The 22002-nt window shown below is 50.8% G+C and overlaps 1 protein-coding gene across 1 annotated transcript in view; it reads left to right on the top strand.

Annotated features, from left to right (window-relative positions):
* Positions 1-22002, top strand: part of LOC140428581 (glutathione synthetase-like) — a 160570-nt gene that overhangs the window by 67362 nt on the left and 71206 nt on the right. The window contains exon 7 of the mRNA XM_072515219.1: positions 17710-17790. Coding sequence (XP_072371320.1) covers positions 17710-17790 — 81 coding nt within the window. The remainder of the gene's footprint in view (positions 1-17709; positions 17791-22002) is intronic.

Here is a 22002-nt window from a genome sequence, read left to right as displayed (position 1 = left end):
AGTGGTTTTTATGGATCATAATCTGTCAGTAGCCTTGAGGATAATAGCTGGCGCTTTACCCTGGCAAATGCTTCTTCTTGTGGAGCCTTCCATGCCCATTTTCGTGCTTCTATAGGAGCGTATTGTTGCTCGTTTTCGATCCCAACAGCGTCGCGAATACTGTTGCTAATATTAATGATAATGTTGGTGAACCACAAGCCTTCCCTTATATCACTCAAATGACCACACAACCAGTTAGTTAGTTCAAAAGATGGTTTATTTACATACACGAGAGTTATCTCGACATACAAACACAATATCTACTACGAGTTAAACTAAACCTATCAGCTACAATAACCTATACTTAACTTCAGGGTGACCGGCACTGAGCAAATGGATAAGGCCTTTATCTGGATTTCACTCGGCTGGTTCGAAGAAAGTGGCTCTGTCTCTGCTGGGCTCAGCCGTCAGGTAGCGATCGTTGGCCTTGAACTTGGCTGGCTGTTCCTGCTGCAATTGGGTGGCACAGGCCGGATCCAAAAGAGACTGAACACATGGCTGTTCTCTCTTTTATCCCGCTGGGATTTTGCGCTCTTTGGGGCGGTCCTTAACCTTGGGCCCAATAGTTCGACAGGGCTCTGATCACTGACTTCGATTTCGGCCAATAAAGGGGCGGGTGCCTTGGTGGCTGGGCGGGTCCTTAGCGGTCATTGACCTTGGCAGTTGGGCTCTCTGAGTAAAGGGAGTGGCGCCGATCAGTCTGTGGCTGTACCGGTTGCTTGATTGGAGTTCTATTGTCCTGGGAAAATGGGCCATTAAGATGCAAACGGGCGGGGGTTTCGATCAGGCTTGGTTACCTGCGTTTCAAATATACACAGGCTTTGTATATGTCTGAGTCCTGGATTGGCCATAATTCCCATGGTCCTTTGCAGGCGGCCACCTTAGATGGCTACATCCCGTCCTCTTGATCCTGAATGCGAAGCATGGTGGATCACACTATCGATCCCTGTTCATCCTTGGTGGCCCGGTCACCCTTGGTCAAGGCAAGGTTCTACTCTACTCTATCTTATGGTTTGGGACATTTACCTAATATTTCATTAATACATCCATAAATTAATTCATCTCTAACGGTCACTATAATTCTGGTCACTATAAAACATTTAATTTCTCCGCACAGTTGATCTCTAGCCAACACTATCTAAGCTACTCTCATGCTGCTGGTGAATATCAAAGAACTTATATACAGTACAAAATTTAAAACAGCAGCATCACATTTCCACTTAATCCTGGTAAAGTTACAGAGGTACATGGTTTATTCTTTGCAGTGATTAGTGCACAAATTTAATTTTGTTGAATTCCAAGGAAGGGGAATCGGTCTGTATATATCAGGGAGCGGGAGGCTTTTGCTCGCCATTTACGGAGTCGGAGTGTCTGAATGACACTGCAGATTATTGCAATTACTAGAAGGGCCTCTACTGTGTATGAAAGGCGGTTCCATTTGGCAATGTTTTCGCACCAAGTGGGGGTTTCGGTGTCTGTCTTTATGTGCGGTGTAGTGTCCGGGCTGGGGGTGGCCTGTTGTGTGGTAGTGTTCGGGGCTGGTGTGGGGTTTGTAACGAACGTGTGTTGCGCGCTCAGTTGCAGAAGTCCAGCGATGATCCAAACGCATGTCAGCAGTCCTTGCTTCATCCTGTGTTTTCTGTTTTCCGGGTAATCCTGGGGGTGCAAGCATAGTATCTGTTATTATCTTCGGTTAATATCTCGTTTTACTAGTCTTTCTCTCCTTGCTCCAATTACCCGTTATGATTGTCACCATGTGTGACTCCCTCATTTTTTTTTGGAAATACCATTTTGAGAGACAAGAAATGCAGATTTTTACAGAGACTCTCGCAGCTTGTGGTCGATGCGGGGAGCGGGCGGACAATTTCTCCAACCAGTCTTTTCTTCAATCACAACCATGGGAGGTTGAGGCTTATCGTAACCAGCCGAATTTCAGGGCGGCCAGTTTCATTGAGTTTTGTCCCAGGGTTCCAGAGGTAGTTCGCGTGTATAGCAACTAATTGTGTCATATGTGTAAATAGCAGATGGGGAACGACCAGGGGGTCGCAGAAGGTAAAGGAAAGAAGGGGTGAGCGTACAGAATGAGGCAAAATGCGTTCTTCATGTCACAACCAAAGGGAGAACAAAGAAGGTGAAACTAAGCCCTGCCAAAGACAGTGCAGAGTGTAGAGAACCATTCCATAGCGTATGAAGTGACGGGAACATGAGGTGCATGTGGGCCGCTGTAGGATAAGAATGGGTGGGATCCCCGGGTAGGGCGGGAGTTAGTGCCGTTACGCCACTACCTGAGCTTAACAGACCAGATGCATTTGGGGTCCTCAGGTAGGGCGGGGACCAGTACCGTTACTCCCTACCTGGGTGAATTGAGTGGTCAGTAAGAGTTTGTAGTCATGTGGAAACTTGTCACAAAGACTGGGAGTGATCTGTTTTCCGACAAACTTGTGCCTTTAACTGTCATAGGGCATCGTACCCTCGAATCAGAAGAGTAAATGTGTGTCGGATGACATGAATTAAAACATGTAGTAAAAAAAAGAAGAAGGAAAAAGGCGGGCAGGCTCCATCAGAACTTGGACACCTTAATACTTAGGCGGTGTCTCTTTCTCATCATCTGGACACCTCAGGGTTCTGTACCAAACAGTGTTGTAAAAGCATTACCGCAACGAGAGTCAGTATCTGAATCATCACCATCTCCCGGTTGCCAGACTCGTGTCTGCCGTTTCTGTGCCATGGCCGCGTGGGCCGTCGGATAATCCGAATGGTCATGCCTTACAAGTCGCGGTGCCAAAGAGGGGCTTGTTTGTCGTGAGGCGTAGGGGCGGTGCTGTGGAGGGCAAGTTATTTGGTCGGGCGGTGGCTGTGGCGGTGGCTGGGGAAGGGCATATAGGGGGTCAAAGATATCTAAGTCGTGGTTCCGGGGGCTGGGGTGACGGGGGGCAGAGAGATTGCGCTAGTGTTCAGGGATAGTAATCAAATCCTGGAGGCTCTCACTGTCACGGAGTCAAGTTCGAGGTGAAAGTCTGTACCCACGGGCGGAGACAAGTTCGGGTCTGTGGGCATGGACAAGGGATAAATGGCGGCATGGCTGCGGGAGGGTTGGCGTAGGGGTCGGACTAGGTTGTCGATGGGCAGGGCGGAATCGTTTCCTATTGCCAGAGAGATGTGATGGGAGTGGCTACATTGCGATCTGTAGACTTTGAATTGGTTAATGTGGAACCAACCAGTTTTACCATTGGGGTACGTTATCTTGTACACGGAGGGGCTCACTTTGTCTGAAATGGAGTAGGGTCCTGCAAATTTGGGGGAGAGGAAAGAACTGGGGTGGTAAAGTGAAACCATTACTTGCTGACCGACTGTGTACTCTATGAGGTGGACGGTTTTGTCAAAGCGGGCTTTACTCTGCTTCTTTCTAGCGCCTAATCGGACAGCTGCAGCGAATTGTGCCGCTTTAATGTCATCTGTAACCTGTTGGACTGTTTTTTCGTGGGTGAGGGCGGTTACTGTAGGGCTTGCCAGATCGAGGCCAAATAAATATTTAGGACCCTTCATGGGCCGTCCGGTCATGAGAGTGTGGGGGGCGAAACCTGTTAAACTGGAAACGGTGTTCCGAATAAACATGAGAGCAAATGGGAGGACTGTGTCCCACGTGGTATTGTTCTGTTGCATCATCTTCCTAATGGTCGCTTTTAAAGTTCGATTCATTCTCTCGACAATGCCACTGGATTGGGGGTGATATGCTGTATGGAATTTCTGCCTGATCCCAAAAACTGTTAAAACATTTTGCATGACTCTGCCGGTGAAGTGGGAACCTTGGTCTGACTCAATGCTGCGGGGGTGACCCCAGCGTGTGAATATCTGTTGGGTCAAAATCTTAGCGGTGGCCTTTGCTGTGTTTGTCCGTGAGGGAAATGCTTCTACCCATTTAGTAAAGGTGTTGATTACAACCAGCACGTACTTAAAACCATTTTTGCAAGGGGGGAGGGGGCCAATGTAGTCGAGTTGCAAACTTATCCAAGGGCCATTAACAGATCGGGTGTGACATAATTGTCCTTTCTTTGAGTAACGTTCGGGACTGTTCTGTGCACAGATAAGGCAATTTTCGACATAATGGGTTACATTTGTTTTTTAAATCGGGCCACCAACACAAAGGTCCTAAATGGGCAATGGTATTGTCTATCCCCTGATGTCTGTGTCCATCATGAAATTGGTAAATGAGCTGGTTTCTGTCCTGGGTGGCGAATGGTTTTTAAAGGGTTTCTCCAGGGGTCCTCTCTGCAGTGTTAAACTGGTAACGCTGGACTATCGAGGATGGGGTTGGGTTAAAATGTTGCCCACCAAGGTCACAAATTCATCAAATGTTTTACTGTCAGGCGCAGCTGGGTACGTAAGGCTTACCACACCAAATGTTTGTGCGCCACAGGCGGTGAGCAAAATGACCACCTGCCGTTCGCTTTCAGTGATGTTATTCGCCGGGAAGTAATAATGCATCTGTTGTGCGTACTGGTTCCGACTTTCCAGCACTGGATCAAAGACATCCAAACATCTGTCAAAAGGTATGATGCAACAGAAAAAAAAAAATTCCAACCTGTATTCAACAAAAGTCCAAGAAGGTGGCTTCAGCAGCGTAGACAGCTATCCAACTTTAACCCTCGTCGCCAGTTTTGTGAGGGCCACGAAGAATCCAGCAGAAGTTTGTAGAGTCAAAAGAAAAGAACTTTATTTACAATAATATATATACAGCAGCAGTAGTAGTAGTACTTCACCCCTGCTTCCTACTCTAGCTGGTACCACACTGGCCAGCTCTATTTATGCAGGTGAAACCGCAAATGATTTCTCCACCCTCCTCATTTGGGAAGCTCATACTCACTAAGGATTTTGAAGTGGGTGCAGCTACCCTCTCTGTCTCTGTTGTTGCTACTGTTTCCAGTGTTGAGCTGCATGGAGGAAGGCGAGAGGAGAGGAAGAGGGGAGCTGGAGCGGATTTGTTGCTGGAAATAGCAGACTGGGGTCGGATTCAGGCCGAGGACGGATGGAAATCTCACTCCTCCAGGCCATGTTTGCGGTTCCCGGTTCGCCGGGTGAATCAGCTGTTCAAGGGAGGTAACCATGAGGAGAGACTTGGGGCTGGGGCGGTGGTTTACTTGGCGGCTGTACTGGCATACCTGGTGGCCGAGAACCACACAGTGCTGGTAGTGCCCCGCCACCTGCAGCTCGTGGTGAGGGGTAATAGCGAGCTGCTGCTGCTCCTGGGAGACGTCGCTATCCCCAGGGGGCAAGGGGGGGGAGGGGGCAAGGGAGGGGGCAAGGGGGGGAGGGGGCAAGGGGGGGGAGGGGGCAAGGGGGGGAGGGGGCAAGGGGGGGGCAGTGGGGCCGAATATGCAGACCCCACTCCTGCCAGAGAGAACCCCCAGGGGCAAGGGGGGCGGGGGGAGTGCGGCCGAATATCCACACCCAACTCCTGCCAGAGAGAACAAGCATGCGGGGGGGGGGGGGGGGGGGGGGGGGGGGGGCGGGGAGTTCCGGGGTTTGGCCCCTTGGAATGTTGACGTGGGACTTTGGGATTCTGACACCCTTTACAGGCTCTTTTTTTTCAGAGAGAATATCTGCTGTACTCCCCGGACATTGCCATATTTTCAAGTGGCCACTTTCTGGTTTGTTGGTGAACTTTACAAGCCGAACCGGGGGTGTCAGTGAGTTTAAAGTGGGACACTGTTTTGTTGTATTTGAATCAATTTCTTTGGGAACTTTTGTGATTGTTGTGATTCTGTTTTTCTGATTATGTTGTTAAACTGCACTGCTTACCAATAATCACCAGCCAGTTGGGCAGGTTATAACAATTCTGTGGAGGAACACCTTTCTGCTGATGTGGGGTGCCATTGGGGACAAGGGGTGGTTGTGTGTGTGTACTGAAGATTTTCGTATCCTGTGAATGCTTTTGATATGTCACTGTTGAGTTGTTAATAAACCAAAATACTACCCATGCTCTGAGGTGCAGGAGGGGAATCTGTCTCTGAGCGCCTGCTGCTTCTGGCTGTATTCCTGCTTCCGGACCTGGTGTATTATTTTGTATGCTGGCTGCCTTTTCCAGACTTTGAAGCCTGGACTACAGAAAGGAAGAACGGTGCTACGACCGGTTGTGAATGGAGGGAAAGGAGAGCCTGTTGCTGCTGCCAGTTGCTTGCAGGAAAGAGAGAGGAGAGTGCTTGCCTGCAGTTGCCACGCCTGGGACTCGTACTTGCCACTGGCTGCCTGTCTGTTTATCGCTTGGAGTAAAGCGAGGAGTGGATTTTGGTTGGCTGCTATCGGACTTGTTTTTGCCGTTTTGGACTGGACAGTGTCTGGGGACCGGATGTCAGGACTGTGAGAGCAGCAGGGCGGTGGCCCAATTGACTATGTATCGTGTCTGTACTGATGTTGGTAGTGTTTTACTGTTGGGGGATTGTATGGTTATTATTGTATTTTTGTTGTCTATTGTTAATTTGGGCTTAGCACTGGGTGCTCGGCAGTTGCTGCCCTCCTGCGTCTGTGCACTGGGGGTTGAGGGGTCCCTCCTGGTGCTAGTGAGGGGGCGGGGTATTGTCTCTCTCCCTCCTCAACCCACGCCGCCTACCCTTTTCCAGTGAACTGAGTTGCTTGCGGGCGCCTCTTCACTGCCGTGGGGCTGTTGCTGGTGCCCAGGGAGGGGAGGAGGGCTTGCGCTGGCTTGAGTGCTGGCACCTTTGCCTTGGATTTCATTGTCTGTTGGTTTTCTTGTGGTTGCTCTGTCTTTGTTTTTGTACAGTACGAAGTCTTACAACACCAGGTTAAAGTCCAACAGGTTTGTTTCGATGTCACTAGCTTTCGGAGCGCTGCTCCTTCCTCAGGTGAAGGAGTTTTTGTAAAGGGAGATCCCTCTCTCTCTCCCTCTCTTCTGCCATGGCCCATATCGGTGTGTCCTTTTCCATTGGTCTGTGCTGCTTGTTGGGTGTCTCTCCGCCGATGTGGGGCTGCCGTTGGGGACAGAGGGTGGTTTTGTGTGTGTGTGTGTGTGTGCTAGCTTGAGAGTTGGTGACTTTTGTACCTTGTAAATGCTTTTGGTGTATTACTGCTTTTTGTGACCGTGTTTTCCTTGCATGTTAATAATAATAATCACTTATTGTCACAAGTAGGCTTCAATGAAGTTACTGTGAAAAGCCCCTAGTCGCCACATTCCGGCACCTGGTCGGGGAGGCCGGGACGGGAATTGAACCGTGCTGCTAGCCTTGTTCTGCATTACAAGCCAGCTATTTAGCCCACTGTGCTAAACCAGCACGTTGCTCATGTTGTTGATTCTTTTGTATTTTTGAGTTGTCAATAAACTAAAATACATTATGGGATACCCAATAGTCCCCAGCCAGCAGTATTCAGGCAGGTTATAGCAATCAAAATCTCACCAAGCCTCACAGGAATTCAAGGTGGTTAAAGGAACCCCGACCAGTTTGCAGTAAGGGGAGCCATTTTTGGGCGCGATCTGGAACTTGCCATCGGAAGTGGGCCAGGTGAATCGCAAAATGGTTCCTGCCCCGGCACGAATCTTGATTTTTCCCTCCCCCACTAGTCACCTGCCGCGCCTGAATCTGCGCCGGACACAGCACGGTGGCTGAATCGAGCTCTTAGTCTCCACTTGTAGGCGGCCGTCCTCTGGTATCAAATGTCGGAGAAATTTTGAAGAAGACAGAGGCTAGATGCTTTGGTGAATGTTTAAGTGCAGCGACCGTATTTGTTTTTACATTTTATGCAATAAAAACAGCCAGACAAAATCACGAAAAGAATCCACCAAAGTACTGGGAAAAGTCTTGGTATCCTCATATAATTGTGTATTTGTAACTGAATTTGGTCAGTGTAAACAAGGGAACCCAGTCAGGATGTTTGATTTGGTTTCTTTAGGTCAACGTTTCAGACCAGGGACATCGGGCTGGAGTCTCTGTTTTTGGGACTATGTCCCCACGCCGTCGTCAAACCTGGACTTTCACGCCAGAAAAACTGGGGTGAAAGGGCCTTGTGGTAGTCGGTATTAGGGGTATTATGGTACCTAGGTTGGAGGTACCCAATGCTGTAAGATCATTGGTGTTGGAGGTACCTGATACTGTAAGATCATTGGTGAAGCCTGTCTGCTGGTTCCGCCCAGTAAGGCGGAGTATAAGAGTCTGTGTTTCCCTAGCAGCTGCATTCTGTACCTGCCCTGCTGGGGGAAACATCTAGTCCAATAAAGCCTTCAATTGTCTTACAATCTCGCTTCGGGAGTTATTGATCGTGCATCAGGCCACATATTCCTTTTTAAAAAATATATACTTTTATTGAAGTATTTGCAAAATGTTCATAACAAAGAACAAAGAACAAAGAACAAAGAAATGTACAGCACAGGAACAGGCCCTTCGGCCCTCCAAGCCCGTGCCGACCATACTGCCCGACTAAACTACAATCTTCTACACTTCCTGGGTCCGTATCCTTCTATTCCCATCCTATTCATATATTTGTCAAGATGCCCCTTAAATGCCCCTATCGTCCCTGCTTCCACTACCTCCTCCGGTAGTGAGTTCCAGGCACCCACTACCCTCTGCGTAAAAAACTTGCCTCGTACATCTACTCTAAACCTTGCCCCTCTCACCTTAAACCTATGCCCCCTAGTAATTGACCCCTCTACCCTGGGGAAAAGCCTCTGACTATCCACTCTGTCTATGCCCCTCATAATTTTGTAGACCTCTATCAGGTCGCCCCTCAACCTCCTTCGTTCCAGTGAGAACAAACCGAGTTTATTCAATCGCTCCTCATAGCTTATGCCCTCCATACCAGGCAACATTCTGGTAAATCTCTTCTGCACCCTCTCTAAAGCCTCCACATCCTTCTGGTAGTGTGGCGACCAGAATTGAACACTATACTCCAAGTGTGGCCTAACTAAGGTTCTATACAGCTGCAACATGACTTGCCAATTCTTATACTCAATGCCCCGGCCAATGAAGGCAAGCATGCCGTATGCCTTCTTGACTACCTTCTCCACCTGTGTTGCCCCTTTCAATGACCTGTGGACCTGTACTCCTAGATCTCTTTGACTTTCAATACTCTTGAGGGTTCTACCATTCACTGTATATTCCCTACCTGCATTAGCCCTTCCAAAATGCATTACCTCACATTTGTCCGGATTAAAATCCATCTGCCATCTCTCCGCCCAAGTCTCCAGACAATCTAAATCCTGCTGTATCCTCAGACAGTCCTCATCGCTATCCGCAATTCCACCAACCTTTGTGTCGTCTGCAAACTTACTAATCAGACCAGTTACATTTTCCTCCAAATCATTTATATATACTACAAACAGCAAAGGTCCCAACACTGATCCCTGTGGAACACCACTGGTCACAGCCCTCCAATTAGAAAAGCATCCCTCCATTGCTACCCTCTGCCTTCTATGGCCTAGCCAGTTCTGTATCCACCTTGCCAGCTCACCCCTGATCCCGTGTGACTTCACCTTTTGTACTAGTCTACCATGAGGGACCTTGTCAAAGGCCTTACTGAAGTCCTTTGACTTAACAATAACAAACACAATAATAATAACATAAACATCAACATGGTAAAATAGACATTTCCCACCCAACCCCTTCTGCACATCCCTCAACCATATTGCACCTACTTGTCCCCCCCCCCTTCGGAATGCTGCTTCTGCCGACATTTTAATTTTCCCCGAGAAAGTCGACGAAAGGCTGCCCCCTCCGAGAGAACACCAGCATTTTTTTAAAAAAAAATTTATTAAAGGTTTTCATAAAATATCAATAACAAAATAAGAAAGAAAAAAGAACCCAACAGGGTTAAGTACAAAACACAATCTAAAAAAGCAACCCCCCAAACCCCTCCCCCCCCTGTACATAAATAATAAATTAACATTAACACCCCGACTTAACACAACAGGTGTATACACCCCCTCAGACCCTCCAGTGTAAATAACATAAACAAAAATAAAGTGACCCCCCCACCCTCGCTGCTGCTGCCGTTGACCAATGTCTATCGTTCTGCCAGAAAGTCTAAGAACGGTTGCCACCGCTTAAAGAACCCTTATACCGACCCTCTCAAGGCGAATTTCACCCTCTCCAATTTAATGAACCCTGCCATATCGCTGATCCAGGATTCCACTCTTGGGGGCCTCGCATCTTTCCACTGAAGGAGAATCCTTCGCCGGGCTACCAGGGACGCAAAGACCAGAATTCCGGCCTCTTTCGCCTCCTGCACTCACGGCTCCTCTGCCACCCCAAATATTGCGAGCCCCCAGCCCGGTCTGACCCTGGATCCTACCACCCTCGACACCGTCCACGCTACGCCCTTCCAAAATTCCTCCAGCGCTGGGCATGCCCAGAACATATGGATGTGATTTGCTGGGCTCCCTGAGCACCTAACACACCTGTCCTCACCCCCAAAGAACCGGCTCATCCTTGTCCCGGTCATGTGTGCCCTGTGCAGCACCTTAAACTGTATGAGGCTGAGCCTCGCGCATGAAGAGGAAGAGTTCACCCTCCCTAGGGCATCTGCCCACGTCCCCTCTTCAGTCTCCTCTCCCAACTCCTCCTCCCACTTACCTTTCAACTCCACCACCGAGACCTCCTCCTCCTCCTGCATCACCTGGTACGTTTCCGAGATCTTCCCCACTCCCACTGACCCCCCTGAGAGCACCCTGTCCTGTACTGTGTGTGGCAGTAGCCGCGGGATTTCCACCACCTGCCATCTGGCAAACGCCCTTACCTGTAAGTACCTGAAGGTGTTCCCCGGGGGGAGCCCGTACTTCTCCTCTAGCTCACCCAAGCTCGCGAACTTCCCGTCCACAAACAGGTCCCCCAACTTTCGTACCCCTGCCCTGTGCCACCCCAAAAACCCTCCACCTGTTCTTCCTGGGGCGAACCGGTGGTTCCCCCATAATGGGGTCCACGCCGAGGCCCCAACTTCCCCCCCTATGCCGCCTCCACTGCCCCCAAATTTTGAGGGCCGCCACCACCACCGGGCTCGTGGTATACCTCCCTGGAGGGAGCGGCAGCAGCGCCGTTCGAACACCAGCATTGACTCTCTCAAGGCAAACTTTATTTTCTCCAGCCTGAGAAACCCAGCCATGTCACTGACCCAAGTCTCCACACTCTGGGGGCTTCAAGTCCTTCCACATTAAAAGGATCCGTCTCCGGGCTACCAGGGAGGCAAAGGCCAAGGGCCACATATTCCTAACCCTGCAGGGGGCGAGCAGGGTGTTGTACCGTCAATATGACGCAAGGCAGGTTGAAGTAACATCAATTAAAGGCTTTATTGAGCAGAACCTGTTCCCCAGCAGCTTGGGTACAGAATGTAGCTGCTGGGGGAAATCCGGGTTCTTATACCGGCATTTCTGGGTGGAGCCCAGGAGGCGGCAGATCCTATCAGGACCCGGTATCCATCTACCAATAGCCTGTCGGCATCGTGGTATACCGTATTACCCCTAATACATACCACCACATTCACCCCTTGTTGAAAAAGAACCCGGCGGGATGGTGGTTCGCATGGTGGTAGGGGTTTACAGGGTCGGTACAGTGCCGTAACTCTGAACAATGAATAAAATTGTCGATTTAACTGGGCCAACGGGCCAAACAGGGTTGGCATTGTGCCGTAACTATAAACTATAAACAAAATTGTCGCTTTAACCGAATGAATTAAAGTGATTCGATGAGCCGGGTGGGTGCCCTGGTCATCCTTTTCGATCGTCTCGGGCATGGTGGTGATGGCGCTGGCTCGAGTCCCGTCGACTCTGGGAGCGTAGCGCTGTCCCCTGTTTCCTTACCCCTGGGCGGGTCTGGGAGGAGAACCGAACCCCCCGGGAAGGGGGTGGCTGCGGGATGAGCCAGCGGGAGTGAGGGGGTGGTGATTGGTGTTGGGGGGGGTGTGGGTAGCTCCGGCGGGCGCCAGGTCCCGCAGGGAGACCGTGTCCTGTGGCCATCGGGGTACTCCATGTAGGCGTATTGCAGGTTCGCGTGAAGGAGATGCACCCTTTCCACCAAAGGATCTGACTTGTGCGCCCGCACATGTTTCCGGAGCAGGATGTGTCCCGGAGCTGCTAGCCAGGTCGGAAGTGGCGTTCCAGAGGACTTCCTAGGAAAGAGAAGGAGGCACTCGTGAGGCGTTTGGTTCGTGGTGGTGCACAGCAGGGACCGGATAGAGTGAAGGGCATCCGGGAGGACTTCCTGCCAGCAGGAAATTGGGAGACTCCTAGACCGGAGGGCCAGCAGGACGGCCTTCCAGACCGTTCCATTCTCCCTTTCTACCTGCCCGTTCCCCCGGCGGTTGTAACTGGTCGTCCTGCTCGAGGCTATGCCCTTGCTGAGCAGGAATTGACGCAGTTCGTCACTCATACAGGAGGACCCCCTGTCGCTATGGATATAGGCGGGGAAACCAAACAGTGTAAAAATGGTGCCGAGGGCTTTAATTTTAAAAAATATATATATATTCAAATTTTTCGGCCAAACAAAACAATACAAAGGTTTTCCCTTTTTACAACAATAAAACAATATAAATAACAGTGACCGTTTTAACAAGTAAATAAATAATATAAATAAATAATAAAAAGATAATGTTGTGGAGGAGAATGCTGAGCTCCAGGTAAATAGATTAGATGGCATTGAGGTAAGTAGGGAAGAGGTGTTGGCAATTCTGGACAGGCTGAAAATAGATAAGTCCCCGGGGCCTGATGGGATTTATCCTAGGATTCTCTGGGAGGCCAGGGAAGAGATTGCTGGACCATTGGCTTTGATTTTTATGTCATCATTGGATACAGGAATAGTGCCAGAGGACTGGAGGATAGCAAATGTGGTCCCTTTGTTCAAAAAGGGGAGCAGAGACAACCCCGGCAACTATAGACCGGTGAGCCTCACGTCTGTAGTGGGTAAAGTCGTGGAGGGCATTATAAGAGACAAGATTTATAATCATCTAGATAGGAATAATATGATCAGGGATAGTCAGCATGGCTTTGTGAAGGGTAGGTCATGCCTCACAAACCTTATCGAGTTCTTTGAGAAGGTGACTGAACAGGTAGACGAGGGTAGAGCAGTTGATGTGGTGTATATGGATTTCAGCAAAGCGTTTGATAAGGTTCCCCACGGTAGGCTATTGCAGAAAATACGGAGGCTGGGGATTGAGGGTGATTTAGAGATGTGGATCAGAAATTGGCTAGCTGAAAGAAGACAGAGGGTGGTGGTTGATGGGAAATGTTCAGAATGGAGTTCTGTCACAAGTGGAGTACCACAAGGATCTGTTCTGGGGCCGTTGCTGTTTGTCATTTTTATCAATGACCTAGAGGAAGGCGCAGAAGGGTGGGTGAGTAAATTTGCAGACGATACTAAAGTCGGTGGTGTTGTCGATAGTGAGGAAGGAAGTAGCAGGTTACAGAGGGATATAGATAAGCTGCAGAGCTGGGCTGAGAGGTGGCAAATGGAGTTTAATGTAGAGAAGTGTGAGGTGATTCACTTTGGAAGGAAAAACAGGAATGTGGAATATGTGGCTAATGGAAAAGTTCTTGAAAGTGTGGATGAGCAGAGGGATCTAGGTGTCCATGTACATAGATCCCTGAAAGTTGCCACCCAGGTTGATAGGGTGGTGAAGAAGGCCTATGGAGTGTTGGCCTTTATTGGTAGAGGGATTGAGTTCCGGAGTCAGGAGGTCATGTTGCAGCTGTACAGAACTCTGGTACGGCCGCATTTGGAGTATTGCGTACAGTTCTGGTCACCGCATTATAGGAAGGACGTGGAGGCTTTGGAACGGGTGCAGAGGAGATTTACCAGGATGTTGCCTGGTATGGAGGGAAAATCTTATGAGGAAAGGCTGATGGACTTGAGGTTGTTTTCGTTAGAGAGAAGAAGGTTAAGAGGAGACTTAATAGAGGCATACAAAATGATCAGAGGGTTAGATAGGGTGGACAGTGAGAGCCTTCTCCCGCGGATGGAAATGGCTAGCACGAGGGGACATAGCCTTAAACTGAGGGGTAATAGATATAGGACAGAGGTCAGGGGTAGGTTCTTTACGCAAAGAGTAGTGAGGCCGTGGAATGCCCTACCTGCTACAGTAGTGAACTCGCCAACATTAAGGGCATTTAAAAGTTTATTGGATAAACATATGGATGATAATGGTATAGTGTAGGTTAGATGGCTTTTGTTTCGGTGCAACATCGTGGGCCGAAGGGCCTGTACTGCGCTGTATTGTTCTATGTTCTATGTTCTATGTTCTATATAAACTAAATGGCAACTGCCATAACAAAAATAATAACTCTCCAGATAATAAAATCAAACAATCCAATATACATAACCAAGTGCAAATATCTGTACAAAAAAACAATCCTGAGGACTTCCCCCCCCCTCCCCCTCCCCTCCCCCTCCTCCCCCCCCCCCCCCCCCCTCCCCCCCTCCCTCCCCTGGGTTGCTGCTGTTACCTTCCCCTTTCCTTTATCGTTCTGCGAGGTAGTCAATGAACGGTTGCCACTGCCTGGTGAACCCTTGAGCCGAACCCCTTAGCACGAACTTTATCCGTTCTAGTTTTATAAATCCTGCCATGTCATTTATCCAGATCTCCATGCCCGGGGGTTTGGCTTCCTTCCACATAAGCAAGATCCTTCGCTGGGCTACTAGAGACGCAAAGGCCAAAACATCAGCCTCTCTCGCCTCCTGCACTCCCGGCTCTTCTGCAACCCCAAATATAGCCAACCCCCAGCCTGGCTCGACCCGGACCCCCACCACCTTCGAAAGCACCTTTGCCACCCCCACCCAGAACCCCTGCAGTGCCGGGCATGACCAAAACATGTGGGTGTGGTTTGCTGGGCTTCTCGAGCATCTCCCACACCTATCCTCTACCCCGAAAAATTTACTGAGCCTTGCTCCGGTCATATGCGCCCTGTGCAAAACCTTGACTTGTATCAGGCTTAGCCTGGCGCACGAGGATGACGAGTTTACCCTACGTGGGGCATCAGCCCACAGCCCCTCCTCAATCTCTTCCCCCAGCTCTTCTTCCCATTTTCCCTTCAGCTCATCCACCATGATCTCCCCCTCGTCCCTCATTTCCCTGTATATATCTGACACCCTACCATCCCCCACCCATGTCCCTGAGATCACTCTATCTTGAATCTCCTGCGTCGGGAGCTGCGGGAATTCCCTCACCTGTTGCCTCGCAAAAGCCCTCAGTTGCATATACCAAAATGCATTCCCTTGGGGCAACCCATATTTTTCCGTCAGCGCTCCCAGACTCGCAAACGTCCCGTCTACGAACAGATCTCTCAGTTGCACAATCCCAACTCTCTGCCATGCTCCAAATCCCCCATCTATTCTCCCCGGGACAAACCTATGATTATTTCTTATCGGGGACCGCACCGAGGCTCCCGTCCTTCCCCTATGCCGTCTCCACTGCCCCCAAATTTTCAGTGTTGCCACCACCACTGGACTTGTGGTGTATTTCTTCGGGGAGAACGGCAACGGCGCCGTCGCCAGTGCTTGTAGGCTGGTTCCTTTGCAGGACACCATCTCCAATCTCTTCCACGCCGCTCCCTCCCCTTCTCCCATCCACTTACACACCATTGAGATATTGGCGGCCCAGTAGTATTCACTTAGGCTCGGTAGTGCCAGTCCCCCCCTATCCCTGCTGCGCTGCAAGAACCCCCTCCTCACTCTCCCAGCCCACACAAAACTCATGACACTTTTTTTGATTTTCTTGAAAAAAGCCTTCGTGACCATCACCGGGAGGCACTGAAACACAAAAAGGAATCTCGGGAGGACTACCATTTTGACCGCCTGCACCCTACCCACCAGTGACAGGGGCACCATGTCCCATCTCTTAAAATCCTCCTCCATCTGTTCCACCAATCGCGTTAAATTAAGCCTATGTAAGGTTCCCCAACTCCTGGCTTTCTGAATCCCTAAGTACCGGAAATCTCTTGTTACCTTCCTCAGCGGTAAATCATCTATACCCCTGCTCTGCTCCCCCGGATGCACCACAAACAACTCACTCTTCCCCATATTCAATTTGTACCCCGAGAATTCCCCAAACTCCCTGAGTGTCTGCATTATCTCAGGCATCCCCTCCACTGGGTCCGCAACATACAGCAATAAATCATCTGCATACAATGATACCCGGTGTTCTTCTCCTCCCCTGAGTACTCCCCTCCACTTCCTGGAGCCCCTCAGTGCTATGGCCAGGGGCTCAATCGCCAATGCAAACAGTAACGGAGACAGGGGACACCCCTGCCTCTTCCCTCTATAAAGACGGAAGTAGTCAGACCTCTGCCTGTTCGTGACCACACTCGCCACCGGGGCCCTATACAGCAGCTGTACCCATCCAATAAGCCCTTCTCCAAAACCAAATCTCCTCTGCACTTCCCACAGATACTCCCACTCCACTCTGTCGAATGCTTTCTCGGCGTCCATAGCCACCACTATCTCCGCCTCCCCCTATGATGGGGGCATCATCACCACCCCTAGCAGCCTCCGTATGTTCGTGTTCAGCTGTCTCCCCTTAACGAACCCAGTTTGATCCTCGTGGACCACCCCCGGGACACAGTCCTCTATCCTCGTCGCCATCACCTTGGCCAGGAGCTTAGCATCTACGTTTAAAAGGGAAATGGGCCTGTAGGACCCACACTGCAGCGGGTCTTTTTCCTTCTTCAAAAGGAGCGATATCGTCGCCTCCGACATAGTCGGGGGCAACTTCCCCCTTTCCCTGGCCTCATTAAAGGTTCTCGTCAAAAGCGGGGCCAGTAGGTCCATATATTTCCTATAAAATTCCACCGGGAATCCGTCCGGTCCCGGGGCCTTCCCCGCCTGCATGCTCCCAATCCCTTTTACCACCTCCTCCATCTCAATCTGTGCTCCCAGTCCCGCCCTCTCCTGCTCCTCCACCTTCGGGAATTCCAGCTGATCCAGGAAACACATCATTCCCTCCTTTCCTTCCGAGGGCTGAGCCTTATATAACCTCTCATAGAATGCCTTGAACACCCCGTTCACTCTCTCCGCTCCCCGTTCCATCTCTCCCTCCTCATCTCTCACCCCACCTATCTCCCTCGCTGCTCCCCTCTTCCTCAATTGGTGGGCCAGTAGCCGACTCGCCTTCTCTCCATACTCATACTGTACACCCTGTGCCCTCCTCCACTGTGCCTCTGCCTTACCCGTAGTCAGCAGGTCAAATTTCACATGTAACCTTTGTCTTTCCCTGTACAGTCCCTCCTCCGGTGCCTCTGCATATTGCCTGTCCACCCTCAGAAGTTCTCTCAACAATCGCTCCCTTTCTTTACCCTCTTGCTTCCCTTTATGTGCCCTTATGGATATCAGTTCCCCTCTGACCACCGCCTTCAACGCCTCCCAGACCACTCCCACCTGAACCTCTCCGTTGTCATTAAGCTCCAAGTACCTTTCGATACTGGCTAAAGGGCGGGCTTCCAGCAATGGCCCCAGGTAGGTGCTATGCGACGCGGCGTACTCTCCGAGTTTGCTGCTTTTCGGGGGGAACCGGCGCCGGTCCCGATTCCGTGCGGGGAAATGGATTCTCCGTCCCGCCGCCAGCCGCGATTTCAGCGGCGGGGTGCGGAGAATCCAGCCCATTTTGCTCACCAGGATCTCAAAGTGAATTGATTGTTACCTGTTGTGTGATGCTAAGCTCATTGTACCTTTCTGTGTTTTTATCTAGGGCAGTGGTTCTCTTCTTGGTTGAAAAAGGCTCGAAGAATCTCTTTGACCAGCGCTGCGTGGAAATGGAGTTGTGGGGGAAGTATGTTTCCTGGGGTGTTTATTTGCTGTTTGCTGTTTTAATACACGTTTGTAATAAAATACATCCTTCTGATAATTGTTCCTGTAATGCACCTCAGGGCATATTAAAGGTGCAATGTGAATGCAAAAAAAATGAAATGGAGCTGTGGTATAAGTATGTGTCAACTGGGCTCGGTTAGCAAGATTTGGGTTTAGTTTATTTGAATATATGACTGTTATAACCTGCCTACTGACGATTGGCTGGGGACTAATGATTATCCCACAATCCTATGGGAGTATGAACTTCCCCAATGAGGGGGCGGAGAAACTCCTACTATAAATAAGCTGGCCAGTCCAGGAACCAAGAGGAAGGAGAAGGTAGCAAGGGAAGTTACTGCTACGACTATGTATATATTGTTATAGTAAATAAACTTTATTATTTTGTATCCTTAAAACTCGTGCTGGATTCTTCGGGGCCTTTACAAAACTGGCGACGAAGGTAAAAGTGAATAGCTGTCTACACTGCTGAAGCCACCTCCCTGGATTTTTGTTGGATACAGGTTGGAAGTTGTTTTCTATTATACCATGCCTCTGTACGGACGTTTGGATGTTTTTGATGCTGCGCTGGAAAGCTGGAACCAGTACACGCAACGGATGCGTTACTATTTCCGGGCAAACAATATCACTGAAAACGAGCGCCAGGTGGTCATATTGCTCACCGCCTGCGGGCCGCATACGTTTGGGGGGATTAGGAGCCTTACGTACCCAGCTGCGCCGGACACCAAAACGTTTGACGAACTTGTGAATATAGTGGGGCAACACTTTAACCCAACCCCGTCCACGATAGTCCAGCGTTACCGGTTTAATACCGCTGAGAGGACCCCTGGAGAATCCCTTGCCGATTTTTTATCCAGGCTACGCGGGATTGCGGAATACTGTGACTATGGTGAGACCTTGTCAGAAATGTTACGCGACCGTTTGATTTGCGGTATTAACAATGCGGCCACCCAGAGAAAGTTGTTAGCGGAGCCAACATTGACTTTTCAACAGGCAATACAAATAGTCTTGTCCCAAGAGAGCGCAGAGCGAGGAGTACAGGAGCTACAGGGAATGGAAGTGCATGCCTTGGGGCGAAACCCTTTCCGCCCAAAAACGTCCCCCCGCACTCCTGCGGTACCTTGGGCGAGGCAACGACCAGACCGACGCCAGTGGCCATCGGACATTCCTCCCCGAAGGGAGCCTTCTCCAGAGCCAATGGATGAGGAGCCATGTCCGTGTCAGACTTGTAGGCGTCGACCCCGTTGCGGACGGCGGTCCTGGGGACGCCAGAGGCGCCGTCGTTCTGACCGAAACTGGGACCAGCCCAGGGGCCATAACTGGGACCAGCCCAGAGGCCGTACCTTCCATGTGGATGAACCTGCGGCGACCACCCCTGAGGACGTGGAGACGGAGGACTACTGCCTGCAGCTGCATTGTGTGGCAGCTCCCCGTGTGGCCCCCATTAAGGTGACAGTACGGGTCAATGGCCACCCGCTGGAGATGGAGTTGGATACTGGCGCAGCGGTCTCCGTGATCGCCCAGAGGACATTCGACCGCATCAAGCAGGGTATACAGACCCTTACACTAACTGACTCACAGGCCAGGTTGGCCACCTACACGGGGGAACCACTGGACATTGCAGGAACTACAATGACCCCTGTTGTCTATGGACGCCAGGAGGGGCGTTTCCCACTTATCGTAGTGCGTGGCCATGGGCCCAACCTGTTGGGTCGGGACTGGTTGCGCCATTTGCGGTTGCAATGGCAGCACATCCTCCAAACAGTTTCTGGAGGGTTGACTGAGGTGCTAGGACGATACCCAGAGGTATTCCAGCCTGGTCTGGGGAAAATAAAAGGGGCCGTAGCCCGTATCCAAGTTGAACCAGGAGCCACACCGCGCTATTTCCGGGCGCGCCCAGTGCCTTACGCTTTGCTCGATGGTAGAAGGGGAGCTCACTCGTTTGGAGAGTTTGGGTATTATCAGGCCTGTCCGTTTTGCTGACTGGGCAGCACCAATTGTGCCAGTAATGAAGCTAGATGCCACAGTTCGCTTGTGTGGCGACTATAAACTTACAGTGAATACAGTTTCCCGACTCGACCGATACCCAATGCCTCGCATAGAGGATCTCTACGCGAAACTTGCAGGCGGACTCTCATTCACAAAAATAGATCACGCCTACCTGCAGTTGGAGCTGGACCCTGCCTCCCGACCATATGTAACAATTAACACACACCGGGGCCTGTATGAATATACACGGTTGCCCTTTGGAGTATCCTCTGCCTGCGCAATTTTTCAACGTGTTATGGAGGGCATTTTGAGAGGTTTACCACGTGTGGCTGTCTACCTAGATGACGTGTTGATTACAGGGACGTCGGAGCAAGAGCATTTGGAAAATCTGGAGGCTGTCCTTAAACGCCTTTCGGAGGCTGGAGTCCGTTTACGTCACACAAAGTGCGTATTTCAGGCAAAAGAAGTAGTCTACCTAGGTTATCGGGTGGACCGCGAGGGTCTGCACCCCGTCGCAGAGAAGGTGCGTGCAATTCAACATGCCCCCACCCCGACTGACACTTCGCATCTTCGTTCTTTTCTCGGTCTCGTAAACTATTACGGGAAGTTCCTCCCCAATCTGGCAACTACGCTGGCCCCCTTACACCTGCTGCTAAAGAAAAATCACACCTGGGTTTGGGGTCAGCCGCAAGAAACCGCTTTCCGGCGGGTAAAGCAACAATTGTCGTCGTCTGGGTTACTAACCCACTATGATCCGGGAAAGCCTTTGCTCGTCACATGTGATGCATCCCCGTATGGTATTGGGGCTGTCCTGTCCCACAAGATGGAGAACGGGGCCGAGCGACCGATAGCTTTCGCCTCCCGCACATTGACTGCAGCGGAGAAGAAGTACGCGCAGATCGAGAAGGAGGGCCTGGCAGTGGTTTTCGCGGTGAAACGCTTCCACCAGTATGTGTACGGCCGCCATTTCACTATCGTGACTGATCATAAGCCCCTGCTGGGACTCTTCAGAGAGGATAAGCCGATACCGCCCATTGCTTCTGCACGGATCCAGCGCTGGGCTTTGTTGCTTGCTGCATATGAGTATTCTCTGGAGCACAAACCAGGTACGCAGATAGCAAATGCCGACGCACTGAGCCGATTGCCTTTATCGACCGGCCCCATGTCGACCCCAACGACCGGTGAGGTGGTCGCAACCCTAAATTTTATGGACACCTTGCCTGTCACGGCATCACAGATCCGTGAGTGGACCCAGACGGAGCCAGTCCTGTCAAAGGTTCGGCACATAATCCTGTATGGTGGGCAGCATAGACAGCTCCCAGGCGAGTTACGGGCATTTTCCTCCAAGCTGTCAGAGTTCAGCGTGGAAGACGGCATCCTCTTGTGGGGGACGCGTGTGGTTGTCCCGGAAAAAGGCCAGGAGCTGATATTATCAGACTTGCACAATGGGCATCCGGGCGTGACCAAGATGAAAATGTTGGCCCGGAGTTATGTCTGGTGGCCAGGCCTCGACACCGACATTGAGAAGGTGGCCCAAAACTGCTCCATTTGCCAGGAGCATCAGAAGCTTCCGCCGGCCGCGCCCCTACATCACTGGGAATGGCCAGGGCGGCCTTGGGCACGCTTACATGCAGATTTCGCAGGCCCTTTTCAGGGATCCATGTTCCTCCTACTAATTGACGCCCAGTCCAAATGGCTGGAGGTGCATAAGATGCAGGGGACAACGTCCTGCGCAACAATTGAAAAAATGCGTTTATCATTTAGCACGCATGGCCTCCCCGAGGTGCTGGTCACGGATAATGGCACTCCATTCACGAGTGAGGAGTTTGCTAGGTTTACAAAGATGAACGGCATCCGCCATATCCGCACTGCCCCTTACCACCCGGCTTCAAATGGGTTGGCAGAGCGTGCAGTGCAAACATTCAAAAGAGGCCTAAAGAAGCAGTCTTCCGGATCAATGGACACGAGACTGGCTCGGTTTTTGTTTACGTACAGGACCACCCCCCATACAGTGACTGGGGTAGCTCCCGCAGAACTCCTAATGGGCCGGAGACTTCGCACCCGCCTTAGTATGGTCTTCCCGGACATTGGCGCAAAAGTACGCCGCACACAAGACCGGCAGGGACCGGGATTGTCTCAGCATCGTCCGATTCGGCAGTTTGCGCCCGGTGACCCAGTATTCGTGCGG

Source organism: Scyliorhinus torazame, chromosome 8 (genome assembly GCF_047496885.1).
Source record: "Scyliorhinus torazame isolate Kashiwa2021f chromosome 8, sScyTor2.1, whole genome shotgun sequence".
NCBI classification, from domain to species: Eukaryota; Metazoa; Chordata; class Chondrichthyes; order Carcharhiniformes; family Scyliorhinidae; genus Scyliorhinus; species Scyliorhinus torazame.
Note: the sequence above shows the minus strand (reverse complement) of the source record. Positions and strands in the feature narration are given on the sequence as shown.